At 44.3% G+C, this 20,851-nt stretch overlaps 1 protein-coding gene across 1 annotated transcript in view; it reads right to left on the bottom strand.

Annotated features, from left to right (window-relative positions):
- Positions 1-4,423: 4,423 nt before the first annotated feature.
- The window catches only part of ern2 (endoplasmic reticulum to nucleus signaling 2), a gene marked incomplete at its 5' end in the record, with an annotated part of 59,123 nt that continues 42,695 nt past the window's right edge, over positions 4,424-20,851 (bottom strand). The window contains 6 exons of the mRNA XM_084318421.1: positions 4,424-4,931; positions 5,505-5,572; positions 6,575-6,698; positions 16,305-16,432; positions 17,507-17,657; positions 18,439-18,638. Coding sequence (XP_084174547.1) covers positions 4,737-4,931; positions 5,505-5,572; positions 6,575-6,698; positions 16,305-16,432; positions 17,507-17,657; positions 18,439-18,638 — 866 coding nt within the window. The 3' untranslated portion in view covers positions 4,424-4,736. The remainder of the gene's footprint in view (positions 4,932-5,504; positions 5,573-6,574; positions 6,699-16,304; positions 16,433-17,506; positions 17,658-18,438; positions 18,639-20,851) is intronic.

Below are 20,851 nucleotides of genomic sequence, written 5' to 3'. Positions count from 1 at the left end.
GGGGGGGGGAGTTTCCTAGTCCCACGCCATGAAAGATTGGGCGTGCGGACCGCGGAAATTCCCCCGCCATAGAGTACGTCACTGGGCGCGTTTCTATTCCGTTGGTTATTCAGGCTCCATGTTATGGACCTCTGTTACAGGGAGTTTCAGAGCCTCCTCCTCAGGGAGTTCAGAGCCTCCTCAGGGAGTTTCAGAGCCTCCTGTGAGTTCGGACCCTCCCTCCCAGTGAGGGAGCCTCCTCAGAGTTTCAGAGTCTCCTCCTCAGATTGTCAAGGTGAGCTTGGTGGGTGATACAACGCAGTACAGACGTTGTTCTTCTGCTCTGCTCCCTACTGGTAGTGTGTGTATTGGGTCAGAGCCTCCTCCTCAGGGTGTTTCAGAGTGTTCTCCTCTGGGAGTTCAGAGCCTCCTCGGTGAGTTAGAGTCTCCCTCTCAGTGAGGGAGCCTCCTCAGAGTTCAGAGCCTCCTCCTCGGAGAGTCCTAATCCAATTGTTACATAGCTCAATGTTGCAATATGTCTTTTCAATCTATTGCTCACGTGGGAAGTCTCTCTGGGGGTTCCCCGTCCTCTCCTGTTGGAGTAGGTGGACGGGGTATTGTTTAGGGTTTCCCTGACTCCTCGCCTTACAGGTCTGTTGAGTCATGGGTTTCGCCTCGTCATAGGGGTACGTCGCTCAACCGTCCCCTCTTATGAAGTGTGGTTGACGGGGTGGTGTTTCCCTCAGCCGCGTCGCATGGGACCCATGTCCGTATTATTTTTTTCTTTTTTCTGTAGAAAATAAAAAATAAAAAAAGCGGCTTCTTGTCGTTCTCTCAGGCGGCTTGGAGGAACGGTATCTGGTGTCTTGTTAGACTATCCATTGATGTGTTTTGGGTCTCGACGTGTACATAGTGCTGGCCCTGGGTGTTTCTGATAGGAATCACGCATGAGGCTTGCGCGCCTTGGTTGCTCATCATTAAAACAGCGTTTTTATGGGGCAACTGGGATGGAGTTTGTCTCTTCCGAGCGCCAGTTTACTAGGTTTGTCTCGACGAATTCTCATTCATATCTGGAGGATGTTAACGGAATAGATCAAAACATAGGTAGAGGGGTCTCACGCCCCTTGGGGTGGGCCACTAAGCGCAGTACATAAGAGACTGTCTGGGTGGCGCCCTCTATATTGTTTTAGATCGACAAGCGTACCTACCCCCCTCCTAGTGTTGGGGATGTTGGCGTGATTAGGGCACGGGACTGGTTCTGGTCACGCCGGTCCAGATCAGTTAACCCGTTGTCCGCCGGGGACGCAGATCTGCTGTTCTGGTACCCTGAGGGACTTGTGCTTTTTTCAGGGGGAAAAATGCCGGGTTGGCCCGGGTGTCACAGGGTTTTGACGTTATGGAGATGTTCGTGGTTGTGTTACTACGTATTACCCCTCACTGTTGCTTGGTCCATGTTGTGTTGTACCTTGAGCTGCGCTAAGGGGGCCTGGTCCTTCTCCATTCTTTTCGCCCCTCTCTTCTCCCGCTTACGCATGGCTGAGAGGGGGCTGTTGAGGTGGTTTTTTATAGAACTCCTCTGGCATCCCTGTGTACGTCCCGGTCCGAAGTTGTTTTCGTCGACCCGTAGGCATGGGATAACCCCTTTTTGAAAACTAAAACACTTGTACTGCGGTATAGCCAGTGTATACCCGCAGGTGTGTTTTGAAGTTTTTTCCTGAGGGGTTATAGGAACAACCACCTCATGTTAACCAAGAGGGTGGTTGGTTCCCTGGTGTGTTGGAGCAGAGTCAACTCCCGGGTTAACCGCTTGAGTGTGCCCCGCACGTTTTCATGACGTCTGCCAATCGTGTCAGCCTTCTCTGCCTCGGCCCCTCTAGAGAGTCGGGGGGTTTTTGTGGAGGCTGTGACATGGTGCACAACAATGCCAGCATACGCCCCTTCCGCCGGGGTGCTGTTTCAGTTGACCCCTTTGGCGCCTGTCTAGTCAGCAGTGCTCCAGGCTTGGGTCGAGTTCCTGGGCCTGGATTGAGGGATCGACCTTTTCTAGAGGTCGTCTCCCCGGTGCGCTGCCTGCTCCCGCTGTAGGTGTAGCCTCTTGAGTGCTTCGAGTTACAGCTACGCTGACTGCCTGAGTATGCCAGGGTCAGTGAGCCAGGCGGCGTACTATTGGGGGGAAGGGCCTGCTCTTGGATGGGCCCTGTCCGAATACGCTGGCGATGTGGGGGGTGGTGTCACTAGTGACCGCCTGGTGAGGTCTCGATGCTGTGGCGTCATTGGCCTCTCCGGGCCCCCTTTTTCCGGGGGGATCCAGTCCCTTCTGGGTCTGGGTCTTCCTTCGCGCTCCGCTGCTACGGCCTTGCCACGGGGTTGAGCTTTGCTCTTGACCCCGTGACGAGGTTTGTTCCTACCGTTCGTTCCCTGGTGGCATGTGGGTTGTGCGTGTGTGTAGTCGTGGGTACCTACCACACGGTCTGCTCACCCTGTGCATTAAGTTGCTCGAGTTCCTCTTCGCGTAGTCAGATCCGTCTCCCTTCCGTCCTCCAATAGGGAGGGTTCCCTCCAATAGGGAGGGTCGGGGGGGCTCGGGTCCTCCCCGGTTCTGATGGTTGTGGGGGGCCTCAGTGGGGTGCATTTGTCGGGCTTAAGCTCTGCTCAGCTCCTGGGTTGCCACTATGACGCTGAGCAGAGCCATTGTGATATATAACGTACGGTTATGTATATAACCATAGTTATATGATCAATGGTGACGCTCAGCGTCAGACTCACTGTGGCCCCTTTGATCTAGCCTTGTGTTGAAAGATTGGGAAGGAGATGATGGTATGGCCACACCCCTGCTTATGTAGGTAAGCGGATGGGGGTGTGGCCAGACAGATGATGGTATATAAAGGTACATTGTGAAAATTTATTTCAGTGCAAGTACTGACGTGAAGAGTATTGCCACTATGACGCTGAGCGTCACCATTGATCATATAACTATGGTTATATACATAACCGTACGTTAGTGCTAGTCCGTAGACTATTCATCCCGTAACCACAGCAACAGCAGTAGAGTGCCAGTCCGTAGACTATTCATCCCGTAACCACAGCAACAGCAGTAGAGTGCCAGTCCGTAGACTATTCATCCCGTAACCACAGCAACAGCAGTTAGTGCTAGTCCATAGACTATCCCATAAAGCATTCAGTAGCATTTCATAAGGTCTGCATAGGCTCACAAGTTCCAACATAGTGCCGACATTCAAAAATTTATCAAAAACATTTTGTATTATGATATTTCAGTTACAAATGGGGCAATACAATAAACAAATATTGTTTAAAACATTTGAGGTAATGTAGTTGCCACTTTTCAAGAAATTGCCAGGACTGTTTTTTTTTCCCTTTGACAATTATGGTCTTCACTGTACACTAATTCCATTTAGTCAATTTTACTTAAGGAATACATTTTAATTTTTTTTTTTATTAAAATCAATATTGCCTTTATTATATGTATTATTGCCTCTAGCAGAAATGGCCCTTTCAGTGTAACACAACTATCTTCCATAAAACACCTTAACTGATCCCTTCAGAGCTACAAACATGTGTTATTACAAACATACACACACACACACACACACACACACACACACACACACACACACACACACACACTCACTCGCATGCACACGCATACACGTGGGTAGATCAGAGCAAACAGTTGATCAGATACACAAGTTCAAATAGTAAGTAAATAGTGTGTATTAGTGTGGCTCCTCCCACTAGAGGGATCCAGGCTCGACAGTAACTGGAGTACATTGGGAAATTAATTACTCTATAGATTGATTGACAAGTAATTTCTTCTATGATATTATGAAGCGTGTGGGGGCTCTTCATGTAGAATGATGTGAAGCTTCACAAGCTTAATTCCTACAACACCCATTCTCCAAGATGACGATGATGCTGACGATGATAATGATTATCTATGATCCCATCTTCGCCCAAAGACAAATGCAGAGACAGTGTATGTATGGGTGTGTTCCCCTTTGCTGTGACAGAAATTTTTAGCTGCGCTATGGAAGATTTGGCACCCTGTGGCCGCTAGAGGTAATTACACTTTTTTTTTTTATTATTATTATCTTTTTCCCCCTCCTTCTTTTTTCAGATTTTTCTCCCATCCCACTGTTAGTCGTTAGGCCAATTCCCAACCCCCTTCCTGGTTGTTGCGTACTTCCCCCTACTGTTGGTCCGAGAGGCCGGAGACTGTCACATGCTTTCCTCCGACGCATGTGCAGCCAGCCGGCAGCCAGCCTGGCAGCGCAGATTCTCACTGGGAGAGTGTAACGTGTGGAAGGTCGCACTACCTCTCTCCAGATCCTACCCTCGCTGAGCAGGCGCCCCGATCGAACTGTAGGGGTCGCTGTCCACAACGCCCAGGACCCACCCACGGCCCCCCTCCCCCTAAGTCAGCCAAACGAGTTAGTATAGCGATCAGCCCGAGCCAAGGCAATGCTGACTCCGGGAGTCGAGACCGCAGCCTCTTGCATTGGTGACGAGCACAATCTCCGCTACGCCACCTGACCGCCCTACACCTTCTTTAAACATGGGAGGACAAGAGAAAATGAAAAAAATATATATATATTTCTTCAAGAAAGGCAATCTTCTGGCACTGTTTTACATTTGTTTTGTTCACATGTTCTGCTAGAAATTAAACTGGTCTTTGGAGGGACTTCATGTCACTGAGCGGAGGAGCCCGTCAGCTCGGGGGAGTTTCACTGTTTCATGGATCACTCTTCTGGGTTATTTGGCAGTGTAGGCAGGTAATAGGGGTGGAACAGTCTCTCATGTGCACAGGTGTGCAGAGCGGTGTGTGTGTGGAGCAGTAACCGGGGGAAACGAGAAGTGAAGTAGCTGACGAAACCCTCTGGCACCTCCCCTAAAGTCTCCTGGACCTCCGCCGGCAACTCATGGTAGTGGTGTTTCTATGACAACATAAACAACAACATGTCAACTCATGGTAGTGGTGTTTCTATGACAACATAAACAACAACATGTCAACTCATGGTAGTGGTGTTTCTATGACAACATGAACAACAACATGTCAACTCATGGTAGTGGTGTTTCTATGACAACATGAACAACAACATGTCAACTCATGGTAGTGGTGTTTCTATGACAACATGAACAACAACATGTCAACTCATGGTAGTGGTGTTTCTATGACAACATGAACAACAACATGTCAACTCATGGTAGTGGTGTTTCTATGACAACATGAACAACAACATGTCAACTCATGGTAGTGGTGTTTCTATGACAACATGAACAACAACATGTCAACTCATGGTAGTGGTGTTTCTATGACAACATAAACAACAACATGTCTCATGGTGCTTCTATGACATCATAAACAACAAGTAAAATGATGGTGGTGCTTCTATGACATCATAAACAACATGTCAACTCATGGTAGTGGTGCTTCTATGACATCATAAACAACAAACAACAAAAGGTCAAATATGCACTGTAGAAAAACATAAACATGCAGGTGTTACCTTATTCCTCATGGCTCTCAGCAGGTCTCTGACTGAATTCCCTTTATATGTCCTGAACCTCCTCAAATCTAGAACAAACACAGCCTTGTTTCAATAAGACAGACAATTGAAACAATTGAAACTTCATTTTATAGCCTCGGTCACACTCATTCCAAGCATTCGGGCGGCATGTGCTCGACTAGAGGACTGTTAGGAGCAGTGCGGCTCACTGCCTTTGGGGGGGAAGGACGACGGGATGGGTCAAGTGCAGAGAGACATTTAATTGACGACCCAATGCATGTGTGTGTGTTCTTGTGTGTCGCCCATCTCGCGTGTGTGTGTAAATCTGCATGACAAATAAAGACTTCTTCTTCTTAAGTACGCATTCATCGTGCCAACTTTCAGTAAAGTTCAACCTGTATGCCTCATTTGCATTCCATTAATAAAAGACTGGAATTAATTTAAGCTTTACCTATCCTAGACACGCACCCCAGGCCTGCACACAACAAACAGTGCTGTCCATGGTCCTGAAACAACAGCACGCTGTCCATGGTTCTGAAACAACAGCTAAGTAATTTAGTTGTTTTTGTAATTTTTCCATAGATACATAAAGCTTAACAAAGGGGCTCATCCTAAATACTGGTACATGTTTTTTTTCCTCCTCACATTTTCTGAATCCATTGGATGGGAAGCTTTGGTGGGCCGGATGTGGGCCCGCGGGCCGCCAGTTGATTACCACTGCTATTAGTTTTATTATACTTTGCTAAGTTTTTTTCATATAGGTTATCATACGCAACGTCCCGCAGTGTTATTCAGTGTATGTGTGTGTGTGTACGAGTGTGTGTGTGCGTGTGTGTGTGTGTGTGTGTGTGTGTGCGAGTGTGTGTGTGTGTGTGTCTGTGTGTGAGTGTGAGTGTGTGTGTCTGTTTGTGTGTGTGTGAGTGTGTGTGAGTGTGAGTGTGTGTCTGTGTGTGTGTGTGAGTGTGTGTCTGTGTGTGTGTGTCTGTGTGTGTGTGTGTGAGTGTCTGTGTGTGTGTGTGTGTGTGTGTGTGTGTGTGTGTGTGTGTGTGTGTGTGTGTGTGTGCGCACACCTGTCTGTAGAGGTACTGAGATGTGCATCCTCCAGTTTGTTCGGACCACTGATCTTCCTGCCGTCTCCAGCCTCACCACGATGGGACCTTCAACTGGCTCCTTCTCTATACGGTCACTCACATCCTACACACACACACACACACACACACACACGAGAAATTATTATTATTGTTATTATTATAGAGACATTTATTATACAAGTATTATTATTATTTCTTTAAAGATTTTATTTATAGCATTTTCAGCTTTTTTGGTCAACGCAGGACCTTTTGGCCACGCAGGACCGACAGAGGAGAGGGGAAGACATGTGGCATATGGGTCCGTGTACGTTTTGATAGTTCGTAGTTCGTTTTTCGTTTCAAAAGGAAAAACGAAAAAACGGAAAAAAACGGAAATACGAGGTGTTTCCTATTTCCGTTTGAAACCAAAATCGAAAAAACGGGGAAAAACTGAAATACGGACCTGTTTTTCGTATTTTGGTGTCAGAATCAAATGAAAAAAATTAGTAAATAATGGGCCGTGTACTTTTGATAGTTCGTTTTTCGTTTTTGATGTAAATAATGGAGAATGGAACCACGTGACAAGTACATTTTTCAATGTAAAAGCCATTCACGATCTAACGTTAACGAATATGTATAACGTTATGAATAAATACACATGCATACACAGATCTATACCATTACCAGGGTAACGTTATATATACATACATTTTTGTTTTGTGCATTTCATTTAGACATGATATTGTATGTGAAGTAATAGCCTAATAATATGGAAATAGCCTGTGTGGTCTGTCCCAAGCAGTGTTGTCTAAACGCACGTTATACAGATATCCTAGTTCAGTGCAGTGGTCGGCAATAGGCGGCTCGCAGGCCGAAATAGGTCCGCCAGCAATAATATCTGCCGGTCAGATTATTTTGAGAATATGATTTGTGATGAAGACTCGCTTTATTGTATCGGAATCGGGAGACTTAGGTAAAGTTAGAAAGATATTCACAGATTCGAATTTCCGCGTCAATAATTCTTAAGCGAAATGTTTTTAAAACACAAAGGACACCTCTTTCCTATCGTAGTAAGGTAGACAATGAGCTACAACCTTACTTTCACCTAAACGAGGCGAGCCGGCCTCGGAGCTGTACATTTAATAATAATTATAATAAATTGATCTATATGTGCAGTCGGCCTTGACGAGGCAAGTGCGCAGCCAGGGACCGTCTAAAAAGTGCAACACCGAAAAGAGGCACTGCAAAAAGATTGATTGATTGATTGATTGATTGATTGATTGAAAAGTTTATTAACAGATTGCAGAATGGGTACAGTACAGTACAGCTCAATACATACAATTGTTAAGGGGATGCAGACCAGAGAAAGACTTTCGTCTTGTTTACATCAGGGTCCCCCATTTTCAATTCATCATAATATGACATACATGACATACAGATAGACAGTACTGCTACATCTATACATTTATGACATATCAGATTTGCAAATACAGTACTGTTTGTGATACAAAAATGTCCAGAAAAAGAGTGTATATACATTTGGCGTAGAAACTGTACATTGGAGGAGGTTGGGTGGGTGGGGTGTAGTTGGGTGGGTGAGGGCTGTACATTGGAGGTGGGGGGGGGGGGGGGGGGGTTGGGTAGGGGACACACACACACATTTTACACTGTACATTGGAATACTGACAAAGCCTTACTTGGTCATTTACTGTACAACTAGGTTAGGACATTTGTAGGGGCCAGTTTCGAATTGCAGTCTCACGTAGGTGTTTTTTTTTTTTTTTTTTTTTTTTTTTTACTTTGACCAGTCAGCTGGTTCTTTTCGCGTTTATCGCTTTTTCTGGTCAAGTATGACCGACAGAAACAGGTTGAATGGGGGTATAGATGGGGGGAAAGACACGGCTAGTCCGGGAGTCGAACTCGCTACCCCAGATCCGTGACGCGCACGGTTGTCCCCGACGCCGAAATAGCGTTCGAGGTACGCAGTGAGCTACTGGAGCTCCCCCATGTAGGTGTTTTTTTAGAGTGTTTTTGAAAGTGGGTAGTGATTCACATTCCTTTACAGCTTTAGGTAGGGCGTTCCACATTGATGTGGCATAATTGCGAAACGTGTTTAGTCCCTTGTTTGAGCCGAATCTGGGTTTTACATGATTTGTGGAGCTCCCTCTGGTGTTGTGATCGTGGTATTCACTGACCTTTGGGAAGTATTTTGACATGTACATGGGTACCTTGGTCGCGTAGTGTATCTTGTAGACCAGGCCCATTGCAAGTTGCTGTACTCTGTCGTCTACTCTAAGCCATCCTAGGTTGTCAAAGTGGGCAGGGGTGAGGTGGGTTCTAGGAGTCAGGTCAAGCAGTAGTCTGACTAGCTTGTTTTGAGATGTTTGTAATTTGTTTTTTAGTGCCTTTGAGGTGCTTTGGTACCATGAGGTGCAAGCATAGTCGTAGTACCCTTGATTGAGTGCTCCTGCTACACTGGCGTAACTCTCTCTCCAGGTGTGCCGGGGACAGATTTGTGGGCGTGGCGAGTGACGTCGCTGGGGGGGGTTAGGGGGGGTTAGGCCCCCCCCCCCCCCCCCCCCCTGTCAACCTCGATTTTTTTTTAATACCAGGGGTGCAATACCACATTTTCCCAAGCGGTGGCGCCATTTCTCCATGTAAACGACACACTGAGCTCATACATACAGAATTACATTGCATTCAGAGATCTCCAGGGTTCAAACAACCAAAAAACAATTATCTTCCTCTAAACCAGTAGGAACGCCTTTCATCTCTGATGGCTCCCATTGTGAAATGTATTTACAATACAAGGATGTTACAATACTTCCATTGAATATGACAACAACAACAACAACAAAAGCTATGGTATGTCATAAATGTATAGATGTAGCAGTACTGTCTATCTGTATGTCATGTGTGTCATATGAAGCCAGACCAGCACTCTCAGGTTCAAAATTTAATGGCAGCCCCCCCTCTCTACCTAGATTTTTTTTTAAATACCAGGGGTGCAATACCGCATTTTTTGTATCTTTTTTGTATCACAAACAGTACTGTATTTGCAAATCTGGTATGTCATAAATGTATAGATGTAGCAGTACTGTCTATCTGTATGTCATGTATGTCCTGATTAATTGAAAATGGGGGACCCTGATACAGTACAGCTCAATACATACAATTGTTAAGGGGATGCAGACCAGAGAAAGACTTTCGTCTTGTTTACATCAGGGTCCCCCATTTTCAATTCATGACTGAGCTGTACTATACTGTACCCATTCTGCAATATGTTAATAAAGTGTTCAATCAATCAATCACTTGGCCCCAGAACCTGGATAAACACTTAGATTCCCAAAAGTAGTGATAGACTGTAGCCTGTAGGTACCCAGGTCTGTTTGACATTTCGAACATATTTAAAGGAGATATTGTCTGAACGGCCCATTTTGTTAGTTCTTCTTCTCGCAGACGCAGATTCAGCTGTTGTTGTGATGAGTCTGATGACGTAGCAGGGGGTGTACAGGCGCGTTGCCAGATCGGTTGGTTTTCCACATAATTTTAAAGCCTGTTTACGGTGTATTTTAACTGGGTTTTCGGCTGAAATACATATGAAATCTGGCACATCTTTGAACGCCGTTATAACAGAGTGCTGAGAATGAACGCACTTTTGAACTCCCAAGTGCTCCTAACTGCAAGCCCAGATAAGTACTCGCTATTTGCATATCAATAGCGCCGGTCGTATTTAACACACCTGACGACCGGCGCTATTGATATGCAAATAGCGAGTGCACTCTCAGATTTCAGGAACGCACCACACACACACACACACACACTGCTGGTGTCGTCACTGCTGCTGGTTTAGCTCTAGATAAGGGCAAGAATGCGACCCCCATCTACTCCTCTTTGCATAATAGTAGGACAGGTAGTCAGAAGGGGGGGGGACATAACTGCATTCTGAAAAAATGGGGGGGACCCATTCCAATGTCCCCCGTGCCAAATACGCCCCTGTCCTGCTAGAGTCTTCAGGGTATTCTTGTTTACCAGAGAGGAGATCCGGTACAAGAATCGCGTTCGTTGGTTGACTTTTTTTATTACATTGGATGCCATTTTGTCACAGGAAAGATTAGCCTCTAGGATGGAACCCAGGTAGGTAATTTCATCTTTCCTTGTGATAATATTGTCACCCACTGTAACCGAGAAGCCGTCGGTCTTGCTGAGTTTGTTATTTGAACCGAAGAGAATGGACTCTGTTTTGCCCATGTGTAATGATAGTTTGTTGTCGGCGAGCCATATGCAGATTTTGCCTAGTTCCGAGCTGAGGGCTTTTTCAACCTGTAACTTGTTCTTGTCAGAGACCAGCAGGGCTGAGTCGTCCGCAAACAGGAACAAGTTGCAGTCACAAGCTGACGACATGTCATTTGCATAAATTAGGAATAGTAGCGGTCCTAGTATGCTTCCTTGTGGAACACCACAGCTCACTGTGAGGGGGGGGGATAGGGTACCGTTTACCTCCACCATCTGTTCCCTCCCCTCCAGGTAGGATTGTATCCAGCTCACTGATAAACTATCAAAACCAATTGCTTTTAGCTTCACGTCATACAGTGTATAGTGTCACCAAAATCACTGCACACATCATCAATGGTATCCTATTGGTTATACTACAACACTTAGATTTGAAAAAACATTAAATATCTTCACTCAGAGTGTAGTGTCACCAAACTCACTTAACATATACATTTTATCCTATTGGTTATACTACAACACTTAGATTAAAAAAAAAATATATATATATATCCTTTTTCATAATTTGGGGGATTTTTGATTGAGGAAAATAGTATAAAATAGTTCACTCTTGTACACTGTAGTACCACCAAATTCAGTTAAAAAAAGCATTGCAAAATCATCACAGTAGAAAAAAAAGATTGCACATCGGCGGAAAATATTGCACATGAACCATTATTGCACATGTCCCAACATCTGTCATATTGCACATACAAGTATAAATTATAGTGAGGTGGGTTGTAGATGTGGTGGCAACAATAGGGGGCGGGGGGGGGGGGGGGGTGATTGTTCAGTTCAGTGATGGCTCTCTGCAAGAAGCTGTTCTGCAGCCTGGAGGTGGAGCTTTGAAGGCCCTGTATCGCCTCCCAGATGAAGGCCCTGTATCGCCTCCCAGATGAAGGCCCTGTATCGCCTCCCAGATGAAGGCCCTGTATCGCCTCCCAGATGATTAGTTTGCACAGACTAAAGACAATGCCTAATTTCCTCTACGAATGGAATGTAACACATTTCATTCACAAGTTTTGTGTGAATGTATCTGAGAACGTATTTGAACACACTTGACGACCTGAGCTATTGTTATGCAAGGTAGGCAGGTGGGTACTTAGCGAGTTGGCGCATCAGTCGAGTGCAGCGCATTCCTCATGAGGTTTGGTGTGAACGATGGTCTGACTCAGGCAGAGCACCGTTCACACCAAACCTGTGAATGTGATTGCCATGAATTGTTATGCTTATGCAAGGTAATAATAATGGATTGGATTTATATAGCGCTCTTCGTGACACCCCAGAGACCCCAGAGCGCTTACAGAGTCCATTATTCGTTCATACACAGTCATACCGGTGGCGGTAAGCTACAATTGCAGCCAGAGCTGCCCTGAGGCAGACTCACGGAAGCGTGGCGAATAATCATCGCCTACGGCCCCTCCGACCACCACCAACATTCATTCACATGCATACACATTCATACGAGGCAAGTAGGTTAAGTGTCTTGCCCAAGGACACAACGGCAGTGGGATGGACATGGGCTTGAGCGGGATTGAACCACCAACCCTTCGATCATTGGACGACCCGCTCTACCCCTGAGCCACGCCGCCCCACTGCCCCCCAAGGTAGCCAGGTACACGCGACAAGTCGAGTGCAGCGCTTTCTTGCATGCACGCGCTTCTGCTCACAAAAGCTTGGTTGCCCGGTGTGCAACCCCGTCCCATGAGCAACGCACCTCACACCAACACCATGGAACTAATGACCAATTTTACCAATAGTCAGTAATTTTATATAGTGCTAGCTAACGTTTCAACATACTTGTCTTGTTCCCCATCAGCACTGGCAAATGCACTATTACTAAACTAGTTACAGTAGGTTGCTAGCTACATCTGCTTCCACGTCTTGTGTTGAATGTCGGACTGGGACTTGACATGACATTACCAACATCTTTGATTTTTTTTTTTTTTTTTTTTTTTTTGTTGACCAATGAGGTCAACAGGCTACTACCGGCAATCTATGTCTGTAATAATAATAATAATAATAATAATAATAATAATAATAATAATAATAATAATAATAATAATAATAATAATAAAACAAGAATAAAACATAAAAAATGTAATTACAATTTTTTTTTTAATAATAATAATATTTTTTATCTTAGGGGGGCTAATATTACATTCAGCCCCCCTAAAAAGGGTCTAGAACCGGCACTGGCTTGCACACAGATGGTTATTTTTGAAAATGATTTTGTTTATGGAATTCATTCTTATATACGTATATAAAATTCATAAAAAAAATCAGAGTTGATAACTTGACACTTTAGGGAGTACAATTAACACTCCCAAATAGTAAAAATGTAACTTGGAGCAGTGTTATTTATCTAATCCCCTTAGTGTTACTTTAACTCTGTTTTGGAGTTAAAGAAGAAACTGGCATAGTGTTAAATGTTTAACTATTTTACAAGTGTTAATTGGAGCTATATAAACCCTGAAAAAGTGTTGAAATCAACTCTGGGAGTTAATTCAACACTGGTCTTTTTGCTGTGGGCCGGTCCTTCAATGTGTCCAATAGACTGCTGCAGTCATTCTAGTCTGTAGTGGCCAGCGTCCTCTTCTATGCTGGGGGCGCTACATCAACTCAAGGGAGTCAAGGGACACATGATGTAAACAAGACAAACGTCTTTCTCTGGTCTGCATCCCCTTAACAATTGTGTGTATTGAGCCGTACTGTATTGTACCCATTCTGCAATCTGTTAAATAAAGTTTTCATTCATTCATTCATTCGTTCAACAAACTGAACAAGCTGAGCTCTGTGGTGGGAGTCGAGCTGGTCAGACTAGAGGTGATGACAGAGAGGGGGATGAGAAGGAAGCTGGCTGCTATCTGTGTTATCGAGACATGCACTATGGTACCTACTGCATATCACTACACTATCCACTACACTATCCTGGAGAATCCCTCCCCCACCCCTTCTACAAGGATAACCAGTAGGATAACATTGATGTGTGTGCAGTGAGTTTGGTGACACTACACTCTATAAGAGTGAAGATATTTAATGTTTTTTTCCAATACAAAATCCCCAGAATTATGAAAAAGCATTTTTTTTAAATCTAAGTGTTGTAGTATAACCAATAGGATACCATTGATGATGTGTGCAGTGATTTTGGTGACACTATACACTGTATGACGTGAAGTTATTGAATCTTTTTGCAGTGCCTCTTTTCGGTGTTGCACTTTTTAGACGATCCCTGGCTGCGCACTTGCCTCGTCAAGGCCGACTGCACATATATAGATCAATTATATTATTATTATTAAATGTACAGCTCCGAGGCCGGCTCGCCTCGTTTAGGTGAAAGTAAGGTTGTAGCTCATTGTCTACCTTACTACGATAGGAAAGAGGTGTCCTTTGTGTTTTAAAAACATTTCGCTTAAGAATTATTGACGCGGAAATTCGAATCTGTGAATATCTTTCTAACTTTACCTAAGTCTCCCGATTCCGATACAATAAAGCGAGTCTTCATCACAAATCATATTCTCAAAATAATCTGATCGGCAGATATTATTGCTGGCGGACCTATTTCGGTCTGCGAGCCGCCTATTGCCGACCACTGCACTGAACTAGGATACAGACCACACAGGCTATTTCCATATTATTAGGCTATTACTTCACATAAAATATCATGTCTAAATGAAATGCACAAAACAAAAAATGTATGTATCATAACGTTACCCTGGTATAGATCTGTATGCATGTATTTATGTATTTATTCATAACGTTATACATATTCGTTAACGTTAGATCGTGCATGGCTTTTACATTGAAAAATGTACTTGTCACGTGGTTCCGTTCTCCATTCTTCACATCAAAAACGAAAAACGAACTATCAAAACGTACACGGCCCATTATTGACTCCTTTTTTTCATTTGATTCTGATACCAAAACACGAAAAACAGGTCCGTATTTCAGTTTTTCCCCGTTTTTTCGATTTTGGTTTCAAACGGAAATAGGAAACACCTCGTATTTCCGTTTTTTTTCGTTTTTTCGTTTTTCCTTTTGAAACGAAAAACGAACTATCAAAACGTACACGGACCCATATGGCCACCGGGTCGGGGAATCGAACCCTGGGCGACCGCTTCGCGACTCAGCGAGCTATGTGGTGTGCTACTGGAGCGCCCCATTATACAAGTATTATTTATCATCTGGTGCCACCTAGTGGGCGTTTACTGAAACGTGCGCCTGAGACTGCGTGACGCACTATTTAAGCGAGGTTTTTCTCATTAGGCCTGTAATGAGAAAAGCCCCGTGGGCGATCTAACTGGCTAACGGTATGTTGCATTGTTATCTCTTGTATGCGCTGATTATGTTCGTAATTATCATTTGTATATGCATAGCACATGTGGCTAATTGAATGCCATTTTCTTTCCCGTTTACATTATAGGTAAATAATCTACTGACTGTTAACTAACTGATACTGGCTAATGACCGGTAACTAACTGACTAATGACTGATGAGTACTGCTGTCTAAAGACTACCAGTAATCTGACTAATGCTACTAGCTACCTGCTGTCTAATTGACCACCTGGTGACTGATTTCTAATGACATTGGAGTGCTTGAGTGTTTGGATACGACATCCTAATAAATAACATTCAAGCAAAAGTCGGAATTGTTTCCTTTGGTCCGGATAAAAACGGTTGATCGCCTGCACCCTTCCAAAGGGGAGATCTAGTTGACGCACATTGATGGGGACTGCTAGATATTTGGACAATACTACAGTATATGGTCAGGGTAAAAAGATTTAACCCTTTCACTACCACACTACCAAATGGTTAACCCTTTCACTGCGACAATACAGAAGGTTAACCCTTTCACTACCACACTACAGAAGGTTAACCTTTCAGTACCACACTACAGAAGGTTAACCCTTTCACTACCACACTACAGAAGGTTAACCTTTCAGTACCACACTACAGAAGGTTAACCTTTCACTACCACACTACAGAAGGTTAACCTTTCAGTACCACACTACAGACGGTTAACCTTTCACTACCACACTACAGAAGGTTAACCTTTCACTACCACACTACAGAAGGTTAACCTTTCACTGCCACACTACAGAAGGTTAACCTTTCACTACCACCACACTACAGAAGGTTAACCTTTCACTACCACACTACAGAAGGTTAACCTTTCACTACCACACTACAGAAGGTTAACCTTTCACTACCACACTACTGAAGGTTAACCTTTCACTACCACACTACAGAAGGTTAACCTTTCACTACCACACTACAGAAGGTTAACCTTTCACTACCACACTACAGAAGGTTAACCTTTCACTACCACACTACAGAAGGTTAACCTTTCACTACCACACTACAGAAGGTTAACCTTCTGTAGTGTGGTACTGAAAGGGTTAAACTTCTGTAGTGTGGTAGTGAAAGGGTTAAAACACACACACAGACACACACTGACCTGGAAGAACAGCAGCTGTTTGAATGGGGTCCAGAAGAACGGGTGTTTCAGCACACAGGAAGTCGATGGGCGGGACTCCGGCTCAGCACTAATCATTCGCTCAATCAGATCCCGTGCTATGACATCATCTGATCAAGTGGAAAACCAAAGGTGTAATAATTGTCATACCATGTTGTCATTATACCAATTTATTACATGGCGTTTTAACATTCGCAGAAATGCTTGATTGTGATTGGTCAATAGCGCTCGTCAGAGGTCCGTTATTACTCGATAACGGACCTCTGCCGAGCAATAATGACCGCTGTTCGCAGCTGTAGCAATCAAGCCCACTGACACACACTGCATCAGTGCAGCCAATCAGACACACCTGCCGGCTGCCGGCGAAGCTGCCGGCGATGACAGCGCGGAGCGACAGAACAGAACTGCGTCTGCATTTGATCTCGTCTTGTCGATGGTGTAAAATGAATTAGGTATATTGTTAGTAAACTTAGCCATGTAATAAGCGGGATAATGTATAGCCTATACTCTGTCATTGTCGCAAAATAATTGACCTTCACTGACGTTTAGAACACCTCGGCGAGGCGCCTCGGTATTCTAAACTCTGTGTCGGTCAATTATTTTGCGACAATGACCTCGTAGCTATACATTATCCCTTACATATAGTCAAGAGCTTCTTCTAATCTGCACTAAAACATAGAGGCAGTCTGCAGATCCAAGACCAATGAAGAGGTTAAGGTAAGAAATACAGTCAGCTTGATTGATAGATTAGGGATTTTTACAGACTTTACAGACTAACACGCACACACACACACACACACACACACACACACTAGGGGTGTAAAGGTACATGTATCCGTACCGAACCAAACCGTTTCAGAGTGTACCGTACCGAACGGCTGTAGTGTACAGAACGAATACAACGGTATGTTAACCGGGGGCTGTTTTTTTCACAATCTAATATAATAATAATTATTTTTTCTTTTCTTTACAAGTCGATTATTAAATTCAATATAGAATATTCGTTGAGAGCCCTACAACTACAATTAGTTACTGCACACTACATCACCTCTGAGTGGAACAAACTTTCCCCCACTGTACCGAAAACCCGTACCGAACCTTGACCGAACTGTGTACCGTTACTCCCCTAACACACACACACGCGCGTGCGCGCACACAAACACATGCACACACACACACCTTACCATGCATGTCCACCATGAAGTGTGATAGTGTGTAGTCCCCTGCCAGGATATTGGCCTGTCTTTTCCAAAGTGCATCTCCAAAGGGGTGCAGCCCCCCGCTGACTACATAGTAGAACACACAACCTGCTGAGAACACATCCACTGCTACTGTCTGGGGAGAGGAGAGGAGAGCAGAGGAGAGGAGAGGAGGTTAGCAGAGGAGAGGAGAGGAGAGGAGAGGAGGTTAGGAGAGGAGAGGAGAGGAGGTTAGGAGAGGAGAGGAGAGGAGAGCAGAGGAGAGGAGGCGAGGAGAGGAGAGGAGGTTAGGAGAGGAGAGCAGAGCAGATGAGAGGAGGTTAGCAGAGGAGAGGAGAGGTTAGCAGGAGAGGTTAGCAGAGGAGAGCAGAGGAGAGGAGAGCAGAGGAGAGGAGGTTAGCAGAGGAGAGGAGGTTAAGAGAGGAGAGGAGAGGAGAGGAGAGGAGAGGAGAGGAGAGGAGAGGAGAGGAGAGGAGAGGAGAGGAGAGGAGAGGAGAGGAGAGGAGAGGAGAGGAGAGCAGAGGAGAGGAGAGCAGAGGTTAGGAGAGGAGAGGAGAGGAGAGCAGAGGAGAGGAGAGCAGAGGAGAGCAGAGGAGAGGAGAGGAGGTTAGCAGAGGAGAGGAGGTTAAGAGAGGAGAGAAGAGCAGGAGAGGAGAGCAGGGGAGAGGAGGTTAGCAGAGGAGAGGAGAGGAGGAGAGCAGAGGAGAGCAGAGGAGGTTAAGAGAGGAGAGGAGAGGAGAGGAGAGGAGAGGAGAGGAGAGGAGAGGAGAGGAGAGGAGAGGAGAGGAGAGGAGAGGAGAGGAGAGGAGAGGAGAAGAGAGGAGAGGAGAGGAGAGGAGAGGAGAGGAGGTTAAGAGAGGAGATGAGAGGAGAGGAGAGGAGAACAGAGGAGAGGAGAAGATGTATGGGTGACCTACCGGGTGTTTGCCAGGTGTATTCCGCAGCACCTCGGGGGCGATCCACCCTTCTGTTCCTGGTGTACCGGAGCGCAGAGAGAAACTAGTTCGACCCTCTGGGATCTTCTTACAGAGTCCAAAGTCCGAGATGAGGGCTCGGACCCGGCCCAGTGCACCGGGAACCGAGAGGAGGATGTTCCTGGGCTTCAGGTCCCGATGGACTGACGGAGGATAGAACGGAGAGATGAAGATGACAGTACAAGTTGTTAGTAATAGAGGACAGATATATAATAATACAAGAGGTACTGGCACATTGAACTGCATCGTAATGTGAAGTTAGGGCTGGGCGATATGGCCTAAAAATTAAATCTCTGATTATTCTTTTTTTTTTGTTGCATTTTTACAGCTTTATTGGTCCGACAGAGGAGAGGGCGAACGGGAGGAGAGGTGGGGAGGACATGCGACAAATAACGACAGGAGCTGGGATCAAACCCGGGTCGGCCGCGTAGGTGCGCGAGGCACTATGGTATGCGCCACGAGGGCGCCCCGATTATAATTTTTTTAATCCGATTTCCGATTTTAATCGATTTTTTTCTCTTGAAAACTAGAAACGCCTAGGAAATCATTCAAATAACATTTGTTTTTATTTGACAAAAAAAAATTATCAAACCAAGATGAATTTCCCGATTGGGATTGAAGTGCAAACCTAACTTTCACCAATCTTCACTTAACATTTTTTAAATAATTATATATATATATATATAAAAGGTTACTCTTGATCAAACAAAGATGAATGTCCTTATTGGGATTAATAGTGCAATAATTGCTTTTTCACCAAACTTCACTTAAAACAAATAAAACGTGCCTCTTGATCATCAAACAAGAATGAATTGCCCTATTGGGATTAATAAAGTGCAAATCTAACTTTCACCAAACATCACTTTTTGTAAAATAAAAGGTGAATCTAAAAGATTTAAATAAAACTATATATATATATATTTTTTTTTAAATCGAGTAAATTTTTTAAAAATCGTCCTAGATCATTAATTCGAATTACGCCCCCCCCCCCCCAAAAAAAACGCCGCCAGGTGATGTCATTTAGAAGAACGTACCTATACAGTCTAGCTTACAAATAGCTAGGATAAGCCTTGTGGACCCAACTCTTTAGATGAAGGAACGGGTACATACGCACACAATACACGACCACTGATGGATCCGTAGGGCTTGGATAAGCCTTATGGACCCAACTCTTTAGATGAGGGAACGGGTACATACGCACACAATACACGGCCACTGATGGATCCATGGGGCTTGGATAAGTCCTATGTGTGCTTTATAAATACTTACTTACTTACTTACTTACTTACTTACTCAACTATTTCTTCAACTCTTCTGGAGTTGGGCCGACTACAGTTGAAAATAGTTGAGGCAATGCGTCTGCTCTCCACCAGGTGGAGATGTCCAGCACGTTGGTGAGTTTTATGTCGAATTATCACATCCTCCTCACAGCAGAACAACAGGATTCAGCATAAAAAGCCACTAAATCCCTTTAACCCTTTCACTACAACACTACAGAAGGTTAACCCTTTCACTACCACACTACAGACTGTTAACCGTCTGCAGTGTAGTAGTGAAAGGGTTAACCTTATGTAGTGTGGTTGTGAAAGGGTTAACACTTTGGGCGTGTGGCAGTGAAAGGGTTAACCTTCTGTATTGTCGCAGTGAAAGGGTTAACCCTTTGGTAGTGTGGTAGTGAAAGGGTTAACTTAACTAAACTCAAATAATATTCCTTCCAATATCTCATATTATATAATTGTTCTCATTTTCAAAAAGCTGTATGTTGGCTGCAGGGTTATGAGATGACATTATAGTTAGCTGGGTGATATGGAGGGAAGGAATATCACAATAACCAAAAGGAATCTGGTCAATATCAATCAATAAATAACGATATATGTTCACACATATTATACAAAATCATGTCACATAATCCATTTGATGTTCATCACATTGAATTGGATCGTATGCCCCCCTCCAATATTTCAGATAAAGATTTTGGAGATAAGTTGAGTTAATAATATTTGCATAATATAATATTACATGCTTGTTATCATTAATTTAAACAGAATCGTGTACCATAATATCACAATATCCTTACAATACGGTACCATTGAAAGACAATAAACACTTAACCCTTTCACTACCACACTACAGAAGGTTAACCTTTCACTACCACACTACAGACAGTTAACCGTCTGTAGTGTGGTTGTTACAAAGGATCAGATTAAACCGAATATATATATTTATTGATTGATATATATTGCATAATATTTGTATATCGTTTGATATCCCTTGTATATTCCTTGTACATATACACGGAATATCCCTTTAGCCTAGTACAGACCATAATATTTCATTCTCCTATTGGACAGCGGTC

Source organism: Notolepis coatsorum (genome assembly GCF_963971535.1).
Source record: "Notolepis coatsorum genome assembly, chromosome: 7".
In the NCBI taxonomy this organism is placed as follows: domain Eukaryota; kingdom Metazoa; phylum Chordata; class Actinopteri; order Aulopiformes; family Paralepididae; genus Notolepis; species Notolepis coatsorum.
This window is presented reverse-complemented; position numbering and strand designations above follow the sequence as displayed.